Raw genomic sequence first — 21,709 nt, 5'->3', positions numbered from 1 at the left:
TTTTGGAAGTCAAACGGACTTCTGGAACGTATTCCATTTGACTTCTGAGATACCACTGTATCCCTTTGTTTCTGTTTGAGAGCTGTGGCTGAAGAGAATCCGAAAAATAGTGGTAGTAAATATAATAAACACATTGAACATGAACTTTTTGTTTATGTTTCTTCTGCTGTCTCAGCTGAACCCAGAAGATACGTCCCATCCATTGTAGTTGGGGTGGTTGGAATGGGTCACGTGCCTGGGATCGAAAAGAACTGGAATACAGACTTGAACATCCAGGAAATAATGAGGTAATTCTCTCTCTGGTAGGTTTGGTCATTTTCCTTATATGTTATGATTTCTGCAGTTAGCCTGGGGGCAGGAGGTAAATAAAAGGCAGTGAATAGGTATAGTGGCAGACTATTAATGACACTAAAGGTGAAACAGGATGAACTCCCAGAGATGCTAAAATGCTAGAATGTCCTTGGTTAGGCAGGAAGTATCTCCTGAGAAATGAGTATTTGGGAGAAAGCTTGTTGTGCAATTTTCCCTATGGAACAAATGACTGAAAACAAAGATTAAGTGGCTATGCATTTTGGGTTATTGTTTTATCTGTGCAGTACCGAGGCCTGAGATACAGATTGTTTCCTGTGATCTGAAGTATGTTGAAGGTTGAGATTTGATGCTCTCTACAAATAAAACGGGAAAAGAGAGCACCCGGTTTTTTCAAAAAAAGAAAGGGTGTCTGGGGTGAATATTTCAATGATTAAAGGTGCATTATAAAAATAGATGTTCCTATTACAAAATTATAAACCTGGAAACTACCACAAGTAGATATAATGGTGACATTCAGACATTATGCTGAGTCACCATTGAGAGTGATGAGAACAAGCCAAACAAACCGCAAGCTGTAACCAAGATTACATCTTGACTTGTCGCTTGTGGTACATTTGGGGGAGATGAACAATAAGACTCAGTTCATATGTAACCATAAGCCAAACCACGGTTTAGCTACCAGTAGCACGACAGGAGCAAAGCAGAGAAGTTTTTACTCTATGCACCAGCCTGCTTGCCCATTCATACTTAACCATCATTTGGCTTGGAATTACCGTATTTTTCGCTCTATAGGATGCACCCGGCCATAGGACGCACCTTGTTTTAGAGGGGGAGAACAAGAAAAAAAATCTCCCCCTCTCTGCGCAGCACCCCTTCAGCGAAGCCGCAGGCGAAATGGAGCCCCTTCCATTTCTCCTCCCGCTTGGCTGAAGGGGTGCTGCGCAGCTCTCCCTCTCTGCTGAAGCCAGGAGGGTCTTGCTCTCCCGGCTTCAGCAAAAGGAACCCGAAGCCTCCGGAGCGCAGCAGGACCTCCCGCAAGACTCTCCTGGCTTCAGCGAAAGGAACCTGAAGCCTCCGGAGCACAGCGGGAACTTGTGCTGCACTCCGAAGGCTTCAGGCGGCTATCCCTGAAGCCTGGAGAGCGAGAGGGGTCGGTTCGCACTGACCCCTCTCACTTTCCAGGCTTCAACGAAAGCAACGCGAAGCCTCCGGAGCGCGGAGGGAGCGCTCCTTCTGAGCTTTGGAAGCTTCACATTGCTATCGCTGAAGACAAGGAGCCTGCATTCGCTCCATAGGACGCACACACATTTCCCCTTAATTTTTGGAGGGGGAAAAGTGCGTCCTATAGAGCGAAAAATACGATACATGTGAACAAGGCCATTTTGGCGTCAAATAAAGGGTTCCACTTCCGTTTTTCCTTAAATGCAGCTTGTCATATTATTGGAACCACTAAACTGTAGCTTAACATTAGCCATGCTAATGTTAACAAACCAACTTCAAGTCATGGATTATATTATAAGAGCATAATAAGATAATAATAAGATCAGCCAAAACACTTGCCTGGCCCAGCATCCTGCCTTTCACTGTGGCCAACTACTTAAATTTAAATTTAAAATAAATTTTAAACCAGGTGCCTCTAGGAAGCTTGCAATCTGAATATAAATGCAATAGCATACTCTTGCTCATATTAATAAGTTGGGAATTAAGAGTTTGAATGGAAAGCTAAACTGTAGTTAGTGGAAAGCAGAACTGAAAGCTTTCAAACCTCCCACCCGCGTCAGCTGCCACACTTAAGAATGATGGGGTGGAATGCAGAGCCTGAAGTTATCTGCAACTCATTCTCATCATGCTAAATACAGTTTTGACATGGCATGTGAATGTAGCCAATAAATGCTCATTTAGATGAAGGTAGCGGTGCAAGAAAAATCCACCTGTGATTTCCTCTCCAAAATGTATGTATCAATTAATTTTACGGAATCGTTTTTATATATTGCAAGACTCATTGTAAAATGAAAAGAATTTCAAAAATCAAATCCATAATAGTATAATAGTATAAATAAATCATAAGATGTATGTAACAAATTCTGCTGATGTGGACTGTTAGCTCATGGCCTGATCCATGAAAGATTATTTTCATTTAAAGCAATTGATAATGCTTGAACTGTATTGTGTATGCTGTTACCCAAAAGATAAGTGGCCAGAATAGGGCAAAATGGCCCTATTCTGGTGGTGGTGGGTTTTTTTTGTGTGTGTGTGTGTAAGCTCATTAGCTATTACATTGGCACAATTAAACAAAACACACATATTGCTGCATGATGCATACTGGATTCCCACCCAAGTAATAAAGGTAACGGCAGACACTTTAGTGTTATAGGCAAGTAGTGTTAAGTATTAAGTATTTGAACATAAGTGAAATGGTAAGTCTCTCCTCCCCCCCTTCTCCTTTTTCCAGTGTGCCGCCTCCATCAACCTCAAGTAAAATCCTCAAGTTTGCTATAAAGGCCACAGTATTTGGACTAGTGGGCTACGGCTGCTATAGGATGGGACAAAGGACAGTTCGGTTTATTCTCTCCATGCCCGTTGCACAGAACTATCTTCAGAAACTGGCAGATGTCAAGCCTCAGCACTGAATTGGAAGAAGATTCTGCAAGTAGCTGGGGCAAGATCTAACATACGTAAAACTAGGTTGGAAAGGAGTGACTTGTCAAATTTAACCAAATTCTGTCCAGAGGTCTCATTTGATGCTGAGCTGGAGCATAACCATGGATCAGTACTAAACGCCACACCAGCTGCGACCTAAGCATTTGCCCACAAACCTGGTGAAATGGGCAGCATAAAATGACATGCCAGTATAGGGTACCTAAAGTATGTACACATATATATCATACTATTATGTGTATATAGTGCATTTATAAAGATGGTGATATAATGGATCAACAACATAGAATCTAGTATCCTTGGACACAATTCACTGGAAACTTCCGTTATGCAAGCACCTTTGAAACGAAAGAGACTGTACAAAGATGCAGCTGTTGATTTAACTGAAGCTGGCACAGGAGAACTTGCTGGTGCATTGTGTCCCATGATCTGTTTTCTCCCCCAGAGGAACAGAACAAACCATAGGCTAGTTGTGTTCCTATTAGAAAGCACAGTGGCCCATTAAGTATGTGTGCGTTCAGTACAGGTAAATAAATACCAGGCTATCCTTCCTGGTGCCAAGCACCTATAAGATGACTTAGAAGGACCTCTTCTTACTGGAAAACTTTTATACTTAGTGGCTTTTTTTAAAAGAAGACAAACTGCTAAAAAAAGCTTTTGAAATACCAGAAACGTGCTGGCTGCTATCGATGAAACCTCTACATATCTTTTACAAGCCTTACTTTTTTAAAAAGAAAAAGTTGCCTTCAGCATTGTATCCCGCCAAAATGGATCACTTTAAAACCCCAACTCTTTTATTAATGGAAAGCTCACAAGTTCCATTCAAGACTCCTTATGTTTGGTTAGCCCAACCTGACGCCCTCCAGATGTCTTTAAATTCAGAATCATCTGGGGAAAGTTGGGGAAGGACAAGCAAGATCGTGCTTTGTCGTTTGGGGGCTTTCCCAAGGTTTTCTCTGTCTCAAATGAAACATTGCAATATGTCTGCTTTTCTCTCTCTCCTTAAGTTGTTGTTGGGTAACTTCCTTTGTTTACAGGGCACACAGTTCCTCCTAGGTTAGATTAATGTCACTGATAATTAGTAAACCAAATCCTTGTCAGGATAAATTTCAGTACTGCAAAATTATTGAGACTCTTATCCCTCCCACTAATGACGTTTCACTTCTCCTTTTGGGGGAAAACAAATCTGGAACTGTTGTGTATGTCGTATTTACCCTCCCTCGGATGCCATGTAAGCTATTTATCACAATTCCAGTGGAATGTAATAAAATGCTGATTTAAAAGAAAAAATCAGTGGAATGTTGTTTTAACAGATTTCAATCAGTATTTTTTGAAACTGCCTAGGTTTTGTTTGTGTAGCTTTTATGCGTCCCTTTCAATAATTCTACTTTTTTAACATACACATTTTTTTAAAGAAACATTTTGTCATGTACATTTTGTAGACATTTATATGCCCTTAAGATTGCCTTGGAGTGCATATTGCTTGTTGCCATCTCAACAGAATATTAATCGTAAAAATGTGGTTGTTAATCTATCCCGTGGAAAGCTTTTTGCCTTTTATGCAATTGTCCATCGGCTGGAGTAAAGACAATTTCTGACTTTAGTCTTCCCTGCTCCCTCTTCTTTAGAGAAGGTGGCAATTGAGGAGCAGAAACTAAACGCTGACATAGTCCACAACCTGACTGCATATTTAGCAAAGCAAACGTTTCCAGATTAATACCGTTACAGCCTGTCTTTCAAAATGCTCTTTTGCAAGTTTCCATTAACTGGACATAATGCAGCACAGATAAGTGCACTTAGGTCCAGTTGCGGGGAAGGGGCGATAAACAGGAAATATGCACAATTAGCTGGGTAATGATTGTTCCTGGGTTTAGTTCTTGGTTCTCACCAAAAGGAGGCTATAGTCTTCTTCTTCTTTGGTATTTTTGCTGATGATATGATGCTGGTGGGGAATTCTACATCTTTTGATGGGACTTTATGATGGATTCCAAAGTTTTAACTAAATTAACTAAATTCAAGTGATAGATTTACAGGGCCTAACAGATTGTATTCCCCAACATCAATGAAAACAAATATCCCTAAATGAAATTTGATGCTGCTTTTTTTGTTTTTGCATCATGTATTGCAATTATATCTTGCAAAAAAATTAAAATGGTGGCGCTTGCCTGTTAATAGCACTTGAGACAATTTGCTCTGGAACCGCAACAGTTAAGTATATTGATACAATTAATTGGTTTGAGTTGGGATACTCTTCCACATACCCTCCATAGGCAAACCTCTTGAATACCTTATACAGTACAGAAGAAAATGGAAATTTGTTAAATGATGGGAGAAAGGTGCACAGGTTGATTTTTACAGGTACAGCTCAACACAAGATGCAAGAGAGAAAGGTTTGTGTCATTGGTCTTTGCCACTTATACTGATTTCCTGACAACTGTTTGGAAGAAAAAGGAGTGAGCTGGAAAGTACCATGTTATAAGCAACTTTTCAACAATTGAAATGATTATTTTTATTTTGATGGTTTCTCCTTTACCTTTTAAAAGGTTTCCAATGATATTTTTGTTTGTTTGTTATCATACCTCTTGGGAATGTTAGATAATCAGCTGAATGAGCTATTAAATTACCTTTTACATCTTACCAAATATGTTGGCTCTCTTTATTGTGTTCCTCCAGTCCCATTTTGTAAGTTAACTGTATTATGTTTACTTTAAAGTATTCATACTCAGGTAAATTTCACAAAAGTTACAAAAAACAAGATGAATGGCAAGAGTCAGCCTTAAGCTTGAATGGACTAATGTTAAATGATGGACTTGAGGCATGCTGTATTCTATGTATTTCCATATGCCAAAAAGAGAGAAATAGAATAAAAGGTCTATCCAACAGCTAGCATTTCATATTTACCAATTCAGTGTGTGTGTGTGTGTTCTTTCAAGAGTGTATGGTAAGAGAATATGCTATTCCATGTCCCAAAGACTTCTGCACAATGCAGTTGAATGGGGCTACCAGTATTTGATATATATTGAATGCCTCTTAGTGCTTGACCTAACTGAAATTGCCTGATTTAAATATGCCCCATGGATACTGAATAAAGATGATTCATAGAATTTTTTTTTTACTTCCTGAAAAATGCAAAACCAACGTAATAAAAAGTGAATTATCAAGTCCCTTGTTTTTACTGTGGTGATACAGCATATTCTATAAGCCTATTTCAAACATAGCTATAGTGTAATGCAGGGGTTGCCAACTTTTTTGGGCTAGTGGGCACATTTTGAATTTTGAGAGTGCTGAGCGTGCCCATCACAAAATAGCTGCGCTGTGGGGTGTGGTATAACAAAAGTTAGAGAGGCACCTGCCTGCTGCAACCTTACACTTTACCATGAGAAGTCAGTGATGTGCTGCTGCTGAAGATCACAATATTGATTTTACAGACACCGAGATGCTGTTGCTGTCCAATAGCAGAAGGGGGCATTCATTATGTACGAAGTGGCCACACCATACTCATTTCACAGAAATTGCACAGAAGGATCTTGGACTTTGCACCGTAATTCTCTTTCTAGGAAGGCTAGGAAGGTGATTTTAAAAAATGAAAATTTGGAGTCTGGGACACCTGCCCAGAGACACCAGTGACAGCCTTTGTAGATAATGGGTAACCAACTCCTAGGTTAATGCTATCAGACTAGAGGAAAACAAACCCTTCAGTTTCTTAGGATTAGCCTTAACCAGTATGGCATCCCAGGCAAAAAATTGAAAATGTTCTTCTGCATTGCACCTGAAGTTTTACAAGCTTGTCAACATTGTTCCCAAGTAAATGTGGGAACTGGTTTTGTTTAGATAAATCCAGTTATTGACACAGCTGCCCATCTTCCTTTATACAGGTTGGGTTTAGGCCAGGCATAGGCAAACTTGGCCCTCCAGATGTTTTGGGACTACAACTCCCATCATTCCTAGCTAACAGGACCCGTGATTAGGGATGATGGGAGTTGTAGTCCCAAAACATCTGGAGGGCCAAGTTTGCCTATGCCTGGTTTAGGTTCATAACTTTTGGGAGGCAAGACTTACACTGATTTCAGGCAACTACAGTACTGTAAACAAATATATATTTGCATATTTGAAGTCTGTCCTTGTGTTGAAATTGGTGTGAGATTCACTTGAGTAAACATGGGCTTCTGCAGACATTCCCTCCATCATTCATGACATGACAGCTGGCCAACCCAAATCCTGGTTTTATAAAAATGGAGGGTCTTACTGTAGCTATGACCAGGCTGGTGTCCTCCTAATCTACCAAAGTATCACCAAATCTAGTTAAGATTTCCTATTTTAATTCGGGTCCTATCCTACCTCATGTGAAATAGAAGTAAATCCCATTCAGTTCAAAGGGGTTTACTACAAAGTAAGTGAGAGCCCAACTGCAGCATTAGCTGTATGGGTGGTTTTTAAGCATTAAAACAAAAGGTATGAAAAGGCAATTCTACTTAAAGATGTGTATTCTGTGCCGTGTTTTTTATTGGTGTGGGGGGCCAAGGCTGAAAATCATAAACTGCACTCTTCCACATTTAAGCTGCCGGAACGTGTGCAGAGGAGGGCAGCAAAGGTGATTGAGGGTCTGGAAACCAAGCCTTATGAAGGACAGTTGAAGGAGCTGGGTATGTTTAGCCTGGAAAAGAGAAGATATGATAGCCATCTTCAAATATCTCAAGGGCTGTCTCATGGAGGAGGGAACAAGCTTGTTTTCTCCTGCTCTGGAGTGGAGGACTCAAACCAATGGCTTCAAGTTACAAGAAAGGAGATTCAGACTAAACATCAGGAAGAACTTTCGACAGTGGAATGAGAGGTTGTGGACCCTCATTCCTCGGAGGTTTTTAAGCAGAAGTTGGACAGCCATCTGTCATAGATGTCTGTAGCTGACCTCCTTTGTAATGTTTTATTTTGAAATCTTTTAAGATAATATTTTAGTTTTCTGTTATGTTGCTTTGACTGTATACTCTATATTTGACTGTTGCTTTGACTGTATACTCTACATTTGACTTTCTTCATATTGTTTTATTGATTTAATATGCTGCAAACCGCTTTGAGGCTTTTCTTAAAAATATAAAGTGGTATAGAAATTTAAATAAATTGATAAATGCTTCAGCTGAGATTTCTGCATTGCAGCGGGTTTGGACCAGATGACCCTGGGTGTCCCTCCCAATTCTATGAAATTAAAATATACAGGGACCTATCATAGGCCACACGATATTATGTATCGATTTTAGCAGAGTGATCCCCCCTCCCCCCGCACCCTTTCTGTTCAAATAACGGTTCCCACGTTGCCGAGGCAGCTGCAGCTGCGCCTGCGCAACGGCGTCACTCCCAAGCGGAGGCGAAGGCGGTTAATATCTCTCCCCCTCGTCCCATTGGCCAGTTCCTTGGAGCCCCCTCCCTGATTGGGTGAAAATAAGGAGGCTCGCGCCCAGGGGCGAGCTGGGATAGGCTAGAGAGAGAGGGTGGGCGGTTATGGGCGGGACTCGCAAGGCGGTTATGGGCGGGACCGACGGTGGCCGAAAAGGCCGGAGAAAAGCGAATGGCAACGGCACTGCTGCGTAGTAACAGTCGGCGCCTCAGCCGTTTGTTGCCGGTGCCTGTTTCACGCCCTTTCGGCAGCATGGAGGCCGCGGCTGCTGCTGCTTCTTCTCCTCCCTCAGGCCCGGCCGCCGAGGCTGGTCTGTGGCTGGGGGCGCTTCGCTTCGACAACCGGGCGCTGCGGGCCCTGCCTCTGGACCCGAGCGAGGAGAACGGGCCGCGGCCCGTGTCGGGCGCCTGTTTCTCGCGGGTGCGGCCTACCCCGGTGCGCGGCCCTCGCCTGGTAGCCGCGTCCGCGCCGGCGCTGGAGCTGCTGGGCCTGAGGGAGCCTCGCGCGGCCGACGAGGAAGCCGAGGCGGCGCTCTACTTCAGCGGGAACCGGCTGCCTCCCGGCGCGGAGCCCGCCGCCCACTGCTACTGCGGCCACCAGTTCGGCAGCTTCGCCGGGCAGCTGGGCGACGGCGCGGCCCTCTACCTGGGCGAGGTGCTGAACCTGCGCGGCGAGCGCTGGGAGATCCAGCTCAAAGGAGCCGGCCTCACCCCTTTCTCCCGGTAAACCGCGAAGGCCCAGCGACACACGCGCTGTTTTCGGGAGAGGGGAGTGGCAGGGACCGGCTCCCTTCTCTTAATGCAGGAAGGGCCGGATTTACCTACCTCAGGTTACATACGCTTCAGGTTACATATGCTTCACGTTACAGACTCCGCTAACCCAGAAATAGTGCTTCAGGTTAAGAACTTTGCTTCAGGATGAGAACAGAAATTGTGCTCCAGCGGCAGCAGGAGGCCCCATTAGCTAAAGTGGTGCTTCAGGTTAAGAACGGACCTCTGGAACGAATTAAGTACTTAACCCGAGGTACCACTGTACGCTAAACAAGCTATAGCTGAGGGCCCCACTCTCTTGGGGGGGCCCCAAAAAATTTAAAAGTATTTCACTATTAATATACTTCTTCAAAATTGTATTTCAGTTCAACCATTACTTTGATAAAATACATATTTTGTTATGTGCAAATGGCTTTAGATACCTGGTAAAGGTAAAGAGGGACTCCTGACCATTAGGTCCAGTCGTGACCGACTCTGGGGTTGCGGCGCTCATCTCTCTTTATTGGCCAAGGGAGCCGGCGTACAGCTTCCGGGTCATGTGGCCAACATGACTAAGCCGTTTTTGGCAAACCAGAGCAGCGCACGGAAACTCCGTTTACCTTCCCACCAGAGTGGTACCTATTTATGTACTTGCACTTTGATGTGCTTTCGAACTGCTAGGTTGGCAGGAGCAGGGACCGCACAACAGGAGCTCACCCCGTCGCGGGTCTGTGGTTTAACCCACAGCGCCACCCGCATCCCTTTAGATACCTATTAGGTTATAGCATGTATTCAACACACAAAAACAGTGACAATTTGTTGTTGGCAATGGACAGCTGGACATATAAAGGGCCCCACTACCTTCAGTAGCTTAGGGCCTCATCAAACCTAAATGTGACCCTGAGAAGGCCATTGCGCACCATACAGTCTGCAGGCCTTTGTGTTGGGCAGTGTGATTTAAATAAAAACAAAACCCGTTTGGTTTAGTCTGGCTTGAGTCAATGTGTATTGGGTTGGGCCTGTTAATGTCCATGAAGGTGAGGGCAGCCCACCCCCTAAATCAAGTAAATAAATAAAAATATTCTAATGCAGAATTGTCCAGGCTACTCCTGGAAGCGAGAGATTACAGCGTTGGTTCCAGAATTTCATGCAGCTAAAATAAAATGATAAATAAATAATACTACTCAAAAGTAAAAATTGTAGAAAGGTTTTCGACAGGTTTTTCTGAGCACATGGGGTCAAAAGAAAGTAATTTAAAGTGAACTTCTTGTCGAGAAGTTTCATTCCAGATCTGCTAGACAGAGCCAGACGGGATGATGGCACCTAGCATAAATGCTTGCTACCTGCTGCTCTTAACGTAAATCCTGCCTACGCCCATGTCACTGGCTCATGCAGCCTTTTGTTTTCTCTCTTCCTTGACAACTTGAATCAAGGTTTAGATCCATATCTCGTCTTTCTTAAAATCACAGAATTGTAGGAGTAGGACGAGATCCCGAGGATCATCTATTCCACCCCCTGCAATGCAGGAATCTTTTGCCCAGCGTGACCTTGAGATTAAGATTCTCATGCTCTACTAACTGCGCTATTAGTTAGCTATTGTCAAGGATGCATAACATACCATGAATAACAAAGTATGAGCAGAATTCATGCCCCCGCTCCAGTTGCTAAAGGCTGCTTCATGTATATCCACTTTGGTGCTGCATCATTTAGCGGCCTGCAGAAGAACATGTGAAAAGTTTCCCCTAAATATAGTACAGTTAGTCTGCAGCATACACACATTTAACTTGTGCACATTCAGCTTTATTAAGGTTACCAGATGTTTTTCAATGAATCCGCGGATACTTTTCAACTTCAATGGATTTTGTATGGGGGCAGATTTGTAAATCCAGAGACTGTCCCTGGGAAATGGGGACATCTGGTAACCTTAAGCTTTATGCGCATTGCAAAAAAAAATTGTTTAAAAAAGCGGGACGGGTTTTGGGAAAGACTGGCAATCTCTCTAGCCATTGTACCCAATGTGTTTTGGCTACACAGTATGTGATTTTGGCTTTAGGTGTGATCCCCTGTGGGCTTACTTGAGCTCTCATAAAACATCTGTATTGAGATGATAACATGACTTGGTATGTGCAGACACACTAAGGCAGGGTTTCCCAAACTTGGACCTCCAACTGTTTTGGGACTACAACTCCCTTCATCCCTGACCACTGGTTAGGGATGATGGGAGTTGCAGTCCAAAAACAGCTGGAGACCAGGTTTGGGAAACCCTGCACTAACACACTTCACTGAGAGTAAGTAATTGGGACTTTTGAGTAGACATGTCTAGAATTGAGCTATAAAGTGAGCAGAAGTAGCTTAATCCCTGCTTCGTTTTTTACTACAGAGCAAGTATACTTCTTTCTTCTGAAATAAAATGCTGTCTAAATGCCTAATTATTGATACTGAGTGAATTTGACCATTCTCATCTGTTAATTGTGCTTTTAAAATATTTTAGAGATTATTTTTTTTAAAAAACTTATTCTAGTATCTTATTAATTTAATTTCAGACAAGCAGATGGTCGTAAAGTTCTGCGATCAAGCATAAGAGAATTCCTGTGCAGCGAAGCAATGTTTCACCTAGGAATACCTACAACCAGAGCTGGAACTTGTGTAACATCTGATTCAGAAGTTATTCGGGACATTTTTTACGATGGAAATCCAAAAAAAGAAAGGTGCACAATTGTCCTGAGAATAGCACCCACGTTTATTAGGTAAATATCCTGCTTTGGGTTTTATATTAAAACAGGTATTATATACAGTTTCGATGTGTTACAGATAAACTGTCTATAATATAGACATTTCAGGTACCTGTGACTTTTGCCTACTAAAATTGTAGATATTAATTACAGTGGTACCTCGCAAGACGAATGCCTCGCAAGACGAAAAACGCGCAAGACGAAAGAGTTTTCCGTTTTTTGAGTCGTTCCACAAGACGAATTTCCCTATGGGCTTGCTTTGCAAGACGAAAGTCTTGCGAGTTCTTGCGAGTTTGTTTCCTTTTTCTTAAAGCCGCTAAGCCGTTAATAGCCGCTAAGCCGCTAATAGCCGTGCTTCGCAAGACGAAAAAACCGCAAGACGAAGAGACTCGCGGAACGGATTAATTTCGTCTTGCGAGGCACCACTGTACTCATATTTGGCTCTAAAATATTGGCCATCAACAAGTGATTTGGCGCCCAATACCGAGTTGCAATTGCAGCCCTAGTAGTATGGGTAAAAAATTAAGAAGTCGTTCTCCAAATGCTTGTTTGGGGCAGAGGTGAGCTCCATATCTCAGAATTATAGAAATAAATTGGAAGGGATCCCAAGGGTCATCTAGTCCAGTCCCCTGCGATGGCAATTCCATCCTTGAAACACAATTCAGTCACTTGTCTCTAATAGCCAAGAAAGCTATGAGGTTTCAAAATACTTATAAAGCGCATTTTTCGGAATTGGGGCTTACTAATTAAATATGCTGTTTCTCTAGTAAAACTATACCATAGCATTTCCTGTTGTTGCAGTACATGGAGCTAAATAGCAATTTATTTACTTTTATTTTTAAATATATATAAATAAACTATACGGGGGCGGGAACCCTCAATGAAATATATTTATATCCTGGTGATATAGCTCAATAATTGACAATCCTTTTGTTTAGGTTTGGATCATTTGAAATTTTTAAAGCTACTGATGAATATACAGGACGTAAAGGCCCCAGTGTTGATAGAAATGATATTCGAATACAAATGCTTGATTATGTAATCAGCACTTTCTACCCAGAGATTCTACAAGCGCACCCAGACAATAATGTCCAGAGGAATGCTGCTTTCTTTCGGGAGGTAATAATTAATTCTTACTATTTTTATAAAAAATATGTTTGCATTCCACTCCTTGGAATGCTAATCTTTTCCAAATTATATGGACTGCAGTGGGCTGATTTTTCACCCTTTTATACTCATTGGCATCCTGTTAACATAGACAAGACAATTTTCATTCACACAGCGTTGGCAACTATTAGTCTTTTATTCTCCATAGGAACTCTTAAGGATCTGTGGAGATGGCATACATGGATGGGAAATGTTCAACACACATTTGCAACTGCCTGTTTTTTAAATATTACTCTACTTAATATGCAGTGTGTATGCAAGCATAAAGTTCATAGATGAAAAGTGACTGAAAATCAGATTGTATTTTTAAGGTAACAAGGCGGACAGCAAGGATGGTTGCCGAATGGCAGTGTGTTGGATTTTGTCATGGTGTGCTCAATACGGATAATATGAGTATTGTTGGACTTACAATTGACTATGGACCCTTTGGATTTATGGACAGGTCAGTGTATCTCAGTAACTTCAAAACATAGATTTGTTATATTGACTGGATCAAATGGCACCAGGATCTCTTTTTATTGCTTTCATTTTTGAAAAATTATTTCTAGTGAACTGTGGAAGAAATGTAAATGTATGGTAATATGTTTTCAGGTGACCTGGCAAAACCCTTGTATTCACTTATACTTGTTAGTGTTAATGGACTTAATCCAGGATAATTTTGCTGTATAATGCAGCAGCAGTGTGATCAACCTTGTTAGATCTATAGGTGTTGAAGGTTTATATTGGTTACCTTGTACTTTATCCCTGTTCAGTTATTTACTAAGTACCTTGAGTAAGATTAAACTAGGGAAGAGGGAAACAAAGTATTTGTTTGACATGGTGATACACAATAATTCTTAAAGATGTAGAGTTGTATCCAATTGGTGTGCACCAACAGAAGGCTGTTTGATTTAGCAGAGCTTCCCACCAGCAAAATGGGGATTGAGGCTCTTTTCAGCAATTGCCTGTCCCCCTGAGGCTTCCCACAACCCCCTCTCTTCCCCCCAAAAAACTGCTCTAGCGGGCTGAGGGGGAACCCTTTTGGAAATGCTGTGGGAAACTACAAGGGGAGGAGGAAACAGTCTGCATTGTATTTGTACGTTATCTAGTTACTGCAATATTACTATTCATATAAACTAAATATTAAACCAAATACTCCTGTTTTGCAGATACGATCCTGAACATATTTGCAATGGATCTGATAACACAGGGCGCTATGCTTATAATAAGCAACCAGAGATTTGTAAGTGGAACCTAGGCAAGCTTGCTGAAGCCTTAGTCCCAGAACTTCCATTGGAAATCAGTATACCCATCCTGGAAGAAGAATATGAAGCAGAATTTGAGAGGCATTATTTGCAAACAATGAGAAAAAAGCTAGGATTAATTCAGCTCCAGTTGGATGATGATAATAAATTGGTTTCTGATTTATTGGAAACTATGCGGGTCACAGGTTAGTGTGAATTGTATATTAATATTTAAAATAACAAAGTATAATTCATGTGATGTTCCACATAAAATAATTCAAATCATCTACATTAATACTCTGAAATTAAAGACAATGCCAATACAGTGGTACCTTGGTTTACATACGCTTCAGGTTACATATGCTTCAGGTTACAGACTCCGGTAACCCAGAAATAGTGCTTCAGGTTAAGAACTTTGCTTCAGGATAAGAACAGAAATCGTGTTCTGGCGGCGCGGTGGCAGCAAGAGGCCCCTTTAGCTAAAGTGGTGCTTCAGGTTAAGAACAGTTTCAGGTTAAGAACGGACCTCCGGAACGAATTAAGTACTTAACCCGAGGTACCACTGTACATGATAAAACAGTTTGAACTGAATTATAGAAACAGCTAAATAAAGTTCCCATTAAATCTGTTTCGTAGGTGCAGATTTTACAAATACTTTCCGCTTGCTGAGCTCTTTCCCAGCAGATTCTGATCCTTTAAACCTGGAAGAGTTCTTAGATAAGATTTCAAAGCAGTGTGCATCCTTGGAAGAACTGAAAGTTGCATACAAGCCTCAAATGGACCCCAGGTATACTGAGCTGTGATATTGTGCAAAGTTCCTGTGTGTTTTTAATATGTTTTGGATATGTTTAGTTCTATGCCATAGTGTACTTCATTCTAAAAACTAAAAAACAACAGGATGAAAGAATGCTTTTGAGAATCAGACTACAGCCAATTAAATGCTGGAAATTGATTGTATTTGTTGAGTATCATCCTATTATATTACATTTGAGATCTAGGAATATAGCACTGATGTGTAGCTGCAATATTTGGATCTATAATGGCCACTAATTTAGCTTTTGTCATGTTCCTGTTTTCTTTTTTAATGAATATTTCCATAACATTAAATAATAGTATAAAATACAGCAATACAATACCAAGCACTCATGTAGTTCCTGTCAATCTGTTGCATATTTCATTGTTCAGTTTCCTGTTTTCAGACACAGGCAACTTTTTACATTTAGAGTTTAAGAGAAATGGTTTCTCTTTCCCTGCTCTCATGATGGGTTTTGCTCATGGTCCTGCTGTCAAGTACTAACATAAATAATGGTTGCTTTAGTAATATGCACATATGGAAGTTTATGTGGCATGCAAAACATTCCATGTATAATTAGATTTTTTTAAACTTACTTTACAAACAGAATATAGGAACCTATCAATAGTTTTAAAGTGTTCAGTACACACAATCTGCCTGAACAAAGCTGTTCGTGATATTGTTACTATGAAACAATTTAGCAGTAGCAAGTTTGTGCTAGGAGACAGATCTATTGAAACAAAATCTCTGAAGTCCATGTTGTTTGTACCATGAGATGTGTTCACTCCCGATTATGGTGCACTCACTAAGTTTCTAGGCTGAGTTTTCAGTGTTCATACAACATTATCCAAATTGCACATGCATCCTATACAGTACTTTGTTATAAAATGCTATTGTTTGATGCATGATTTCTCAAGCCAGCTTCACACCAGTAGGAGTCTTTAAGCCTTTCCTAATTCATATACAGGCAAGGTATTTCACTGTTTTCTATGAACAATATCATGACATTGGTATTATGAGGAGTTCCAATAGTGCAGGGGTGCCCAAACTTTTTTCAAAGAGGGCCAGATTTGATGAAGTGAATATGCTTGAGGACCGGCTGAAATTGTTGAGCTTTTTTAAGGATTCCCCCCCCCCCCGGACATATAGTGCCACGGGGGCCAGATTAAATTGACCAGCGGGATGTATTAGGCCCCTGAGACAGACTTTGGACATGCCTACAACAGTGCATGGTGATTTACTGATTGCATAGTGGAGGGCAATTCTGGTTTTGTCATCTTCATGCATTTCCATGAGTTTCTCCAATTCTTTTTCCAAATAGGCTGACTCAACATAGAGAAGCCACAAGTTCCTAAACAATTAAGACAAAGTTGCAGTCTGACAAAACCTGCTTTATTAGCTGCATTTTTTAATGTATTTCTATTTTGCCAGTAATGAAAGAGATGTTTTCCACCGCTCTTCAGAAAAGTGAAGATTTTTTTGTTTTTTTCATTAATTATATTTCTTATACCGTTTTTCTATCCCCCCTCCCAAAAATGGTGATCAAAGCAGCTTCCAACAAAGAAACAGGGATGCATTTCAAACAAACACTGCAAATACAATTTCATAAAAACATAGCAAAACATGGCAACAATTTCATCAGAATATAACAAAATGAAAACATAATAACATACAAAAATAACACATTTCAGTACTATATATATAAAATACAAGATTATATAAACAACATAACAGCAGCATCCAGTAGCAAAAATAACAAGGGAGCTTCACAGTTTCACCATAGTCCTAGAAACCCCCTCACATGATGTTGCTCTCTTTCAGCAGCTCTCCTCCTTCTTCCAAGGCCAAAGGGTAGGGTAGCTGGAAACAGCCTTCCCATGAAGCACTCCAGTGGCACTCTGCACATGTTGTTGTTCAGTCTGATATTTATGCATCTAGCAAGTCTCCAAAGGTTGCTACTGCTTCATTGTTGCTTCTGAGTTGCATTGTATTGGTGCCTGTCCACCATTAATTAAGGTTGTGTTAGTGCCAAGTAGAAATAAGGGACAATCAACATTTCAAATTGGTGTGTCTGGTGTTAGGCTTTGTGTCCTGAATTCTGTTCATTTTTACTAGGACAATGGTGTGTTGCATCACTGAGTTCCACCTGTTACCCAGTTAAGAATGTTACTGTCCTTTTAACTGCAGACAATGATCTGAATGTCAAGGCATTGTTCGCCATTGTGTCACAGAACCCGATGCTATCGTTCGTTCTTTTTGCGAAGCCTTGTTTTGACAAAGACATTTAATGGTTGTTGTCTTAAAATCTTAGTACGCAGAAGTGAGTTCAGAACAACTAACATGACTAAAAGCTTGTTTCCATTTGTCCTGTGGAGTAGCTGGAGTGAAATCGGAGACTCTTTGCTGTAGGTCCCACCTTCTCATAGTTAGTTGTGGTGATGCCAATGATACTTGCTGTTTTGCCAACAGCATTTCGACCATATTTGACTGTCAGGATCCAGGAGACTTCTTGACAAGAAAATTACCCTTTCTGAAATCCTCTTTAATTTCATCCAGTACCTGGCAAATGTCACAGGTGTATGGTTCTCCAGCATGCATAATTAATATGATAAAATAATAAGTAATAAAAAATGATGCATAAGTGATATGATGAAAACAGGGGTGACATTGCTTGGAAAGAATCGAGACGTTAAGCCCCTCCTTGTGCTTGTTCATATATGCCCACCATAACAGAAAAATTAAAAAGATATTGTCCATAATGAAAGAATATATTGTCCTTTAGGTCTGGATCACTAGCTAGATAGGAGATTAAACTGTTCACATCACCACATGCAACTATTTTAGCCTTTAATCTGTGTTGTTTTTTTAAATTTAAAAATGCAGTAAAATGACTACATACAAATTCAGTACAGCAGACAATACAGCAATACATAGTGTAACTTTTAGTCTTTAATCATCAAGTTAAATGAAGTTCCACAACTAGAACATTACTGTCAATGTATTTTGGAATGTGTACTTGTTCTCCCTCACACCACTGGCATACCATTTGCCTAATACCACCTGTTTTGCAGAACTAATACCCAACGTATCACCTGGTTCCTTACAAGCATCAATATCCCTGAAGACTTGGGTGTGTTGACCCAATACCTTTCACAGGGTTATTGTCATACATAGTTCACCCAGCCAAGCTGTCAATAAGTCTTGGTATTTGAAAGCAGCTCACTTATTATTAAATTTGCACTACAGTGAAAACCATATAAGCTAGCCATCAAAAATAGCATTGAGCTGAAAGTTAAAGGATAATATGTGGGGGAGTTCACGTTTTAAAAAACATTTTCTATTTCTTTCTATTACTTAGCTTTTAATTGATTTCCAGCATTGTTCTCTTTGTTGACTGCTTTACTGTTTCATTTTTAGTGGAAACATGCTGCCCTTGTGCATGTTTAGCGATTTCAGGCTGTAAAGACAGAATTATACCCTGGCATTCAGCAGAGTTGCGCAGCTGAAATGTATAACAAAACATGTCTGCTAATTTTTTTTTCAAAATTCCCCTTAGAAGTCAAATATTTTGTCTGTACCCTTATGATTCATAATTTAAGGAATTGTATGTTTTTAAGCATAACTGACATACTACTTACAGTAACTAATTTCTGATGGTCTTCCATTCCCCCCCTTCCCTTTTTTCTAGACAGCTTTCAATGATGCTGATGTTAGCCCAGTCTAACCCACAACTTTTTGCCTTAATTGGGACAAAATCTAACATAAATAAAGAACTGGAACGCATAGAGCAATTTTCTAAGCTACAGCAGTTAACAGCATCTGAACTGGTTAGTAGAAATAAAGGACACTGGAAAGATTGGCTTCAGAACTACAGGTGAGACTAGTGGTTATGTACTGTGAAATGGAAATATATTTCTATTTCTATATATTTCTATATGCTATTGATACATATGTGCATAAATGTTTGTTGTAAAGGATTTGGCTATGACTTCATGGAAGCACCCTAAGGCTTTCATATTGCAGCATTTGTTATCAGAATATATTCCAAATAAGATCTTTAAAATTGTCTTCTTGAAATGAATTGTTTGTATTGGCTGTGTAGCATACAATGCTCAAATAAGTTTTCAGGATGAACTCTCAGCATTGTGCTCTGGATATCAGAGTGCCTTTTTAGACCTGTCCTCTTAAATGATTCTTCGTTGTATGCTCCTGAGTCTCAGGATTGTGACAGAAGCAGTGTGTTTGTTAGTTTGTTTAAAACTCACCCATTATGCGAAGCTTTCTGTGTCCTTTCAGAGTTCGGCTAGAAAAAGAAATGGAGCAATTTGGCAATTCTGATAACTGGAGTACTGAGCATGTGAAAATTATGAACTCAAATAACCCAAAATACATATTGAGAAATTATATTGCTCAAAATGCTATAGAAGCAGCAGAAAATGGAGACTTCATGGAGGTAAGCAGTATTGCTAAATCAGGCATCCCCAAACTCGGCCCTCCAGATGTTTTTGGGACTACAACTCCCATAATCCCTAGCTAACAGGACCAGTGGTCAGGGATGATGGGAGTTGTAGTCCCAAAAACATCTGGAGTTTGTGGGTGCCTGGGCTAAACGTTGCAAAATAAATATTGAGAGGTATTCACGAGATATAGAATCCCCAAACTTTGGCTTCCCCTGGGGACAAAAATAATAAAAATACAGTTGAGGTTTGGCGGTAATAATTGTACTCCTCCTTTTCCAGGTAAGGAAAGTTTTGAGGCTCCTAGAAAAGCCATATGAAGAAGACTTGGAATGCTACAATGAGGCAACTGAGGATCCTGAAGTAGAAGAAGTGGGGGCTGCCGCTGCTGAGTGCAGTTCAGCACCCAGGAGAAGAGTTCCCTATAGCAGTAAACCTCCACTCTGGGCTTCAGAGCTCTGTGTTACATGATCTTCCTAACTGCCTTGTTTGTATTTTCCACAAAGGGATAGTGATCTTCCCGGGTGGAGAGTGCAGCAAGGTGTATAGAAGTGCTATTAAGTCTCAAACAGATGGGTCGGATGTCTTCACAGTCTCACTTGAGCCGTATTCATTTTACTACTTGCGACCATCACAACTGTCCACGCACACTGTTGAAAGACAGACCAAAGTTTTATCTTTTATTCATTGCAAAGTGCAGTTATATTTTTTCCGCCCTCATCTGTCAACATCCAAGTGAAATCTGTGTTTGTGAAGACAAAAATAGCAATCCAGATGCTGGAATTATTTTTGTCTGAAAATGAACTAATAGTACTTCCTGGCAATGTATTTGTAACATTTTTTATTATTATGCAGGGATATCTCTCAATGGGGAGTGGGTTTAAGCTCATCATTGCTTATTCTAAGCTATGTTTCATTTAATTGCGTAGTTCATTTATTGTGAACCTTTGTGTTTAAATCAGGTTTTTAGAGAAATTATTTTTGGGTCGTAGGGAAAAGACGATGGTGTATATTTTAAAAAATGGAATGAAGAAGAAAACTATTTTCAGTGTAAATGATTTACATATAGTGGCCTGATTTCAGTTAGGGTCATAACCATACTAAAGCATATGGTTCAAGACTCTATTCTGGGTTTGTGCGTGCAGTTTGAGTTACTGGATCAGGAATAGTTAATGCAATCCCACAAAAAGAGGCTCCATGCTGACAGCACCAATTGTTGGAATAGTGGGGAAATGACTCCCCTCTGCCTCCTGTAGGTGTTCAGCATTGACAGTAGAGAGCATGAGTCAACAGGTTAATTTTTGCCAAAATGTATAATGTATAAATTGCTTTGTATTTGAACAATGCCTTCAAATGACGTATGCTTTCACTCTTGCATCTCAGATAACCTATTTATTTCCTATGTAAACAACTTTGCTACCTCATGGAAAGTCTTCCGTTCTCGCGCTTTTTGCCTTTTGTGGCAATTGAGCTATATATTAACTTTAGCTTATTTCAGCTTCAGCGAAACAGCTGCATGAAAACATGGCTGTTCTTCAGAGATGTGTTAAAAGAGGTGTTGCTCCAATACATCCTGATGGCTGTGGCTGTAGTCCTAAGGACTGTTCTTTATAGTCAGTATCCCTTTAAAATCAGTAGGAATGTACTGGAGTGTCAACGCACCTCCGAGATATTGTGATCTTTCTGCCTTATAATGTAAACGTAGACTAGCAGTTGGAAAATAGTAATACGTTGGTGTGAGTTATTGACAAATGGCAGGCGCAGGAATTTTTGCAAACAACTGCTAAACTTTTCTTGCTTTTAATTTAGAGTTCTGTACACACAAATGAATGAATAGGGCTATTATTAATTGGTCTTGCTGTTAGCAGATCTTAATTGTGGCTTCTGAGGGTCTTATGTAGAGTTTTAAATTAAAAAAACAGTGCTCAGGTCAGCTCTTGTGAATGGAATACCTGTTGCCCACAATCAAAATTACTTACTTTTTATGCAGTTTTAGCAATAAAAACACGCCACGTGAATGTTTTTATGATACTTTTAAGTATTGCACTCTATACCTTTTGAAGGATGTTGTGGACATTTACTCATTCAGCAAATAGCAAAAATCTGAAATCTAGTATCCTGAGCTGTGTTCATTGAAAATAAATTATTTTGACCATGCTTATATTAAAAGTTTGTACTGTGTTATTTTTAGACTAATTAAGAAATCTGAGAAATTATTAAAATGTTCAC

General features: G+C 40.3%; 2 protein-coding genes across 3 annotated transcripts in view; both read left to right on the top strand.

Moving 5' to 3' along the window:
* TRABD (TraB domain containing) overlaps positions 1–5,874 on the top strand; it is a 38,907-nt gene extending 33,033 nt beyond the window's left edge. The window contains exons 9-10 of one of the 2 annotated variants that reach the window (XM_079994368.1): positions 176–287; positions 2,765–5,874. In XM_079994368.1, coding sequence (XP_079850494.1) covers positions 176–287; positions 2,765–2,942 — 290 coding nt within the window. In that variant the 3' untranslated portion in view covers positions 2,943–5,874. Of the gene's footprint in view, positions 1–175; positions 303–2,764 lie in introns of both variants that reach the window. The other variant, XM_079994369.1, reaches the window with a different exon arrangement.
* Positions 5,875–8,489: 2,615 nt separating this feature from the next.
* On the top strand, positions 8,490–21,649 carry SELENOO (selenoprotein O). The gene is made up of 9 exons (XM_079994214.1): positions 8,490–9,081; positions 11,652–11,855; positions 12,779–12,959; positions 13,319–13,449; positions 14,156–14,436; positions 14,867–15,017; positions 18,712–18,897; positions 19,320–19,476; positions 19,763–21,649. Exons 1-9 carry the CDS (start codon positions 8,531–8,533, stop codon positions 19,949–19,951), a joined length of 2,031 nt encoding a protein of 676 aa, XP_079850340.1. The 5' UTR covers positions 8,490–8,530; the 3' UTR covers positions 19,952–21,649.
* The last annotated feature ends 60 nt before the right edge of the window (positions 21,650–21,709 follow it).

This window comes from Podarcis cretensis (genome assembly GCF_951804945.1).
Source record: "Podarcis cretensis genome assembly, chromosome: 10".
Taxonomy (NCBI): domain Eukaryota; kingdom Metazoa; phylum Chordata; class Lepidosauria; order Squamata; family Lacertidae; genus Podarcis; species Podarcis cretensis.
Note: the sequence above shows the minus strand (reverse complement) of the source record. Positions and strands in the feature narration are given on the sequence as shown.

Coding starts and splice junctions, on each gene's coding strand:
- SELENOO (XM_079994214.1), top strand. CDS start 8,531: ATGGCAACGGCACTGCTGCGTAGTAACAGTCGGCGCCTCAGCCGTTTG. Junction 9,082..11,651: donor GGCCTCACCCCTTTCTCCCG/GTAAACCGCGAA, acceptor ATTTAATTTCAG/ACAAGCAGATGGTCGTAAAG. Junction 13,450..14,155: donor CCCTTTGGATTTATGGACAG/GTCAGTGTATCT, acceptor CCTGTTTTGCAG/ATACGATCCTGAACATATTT.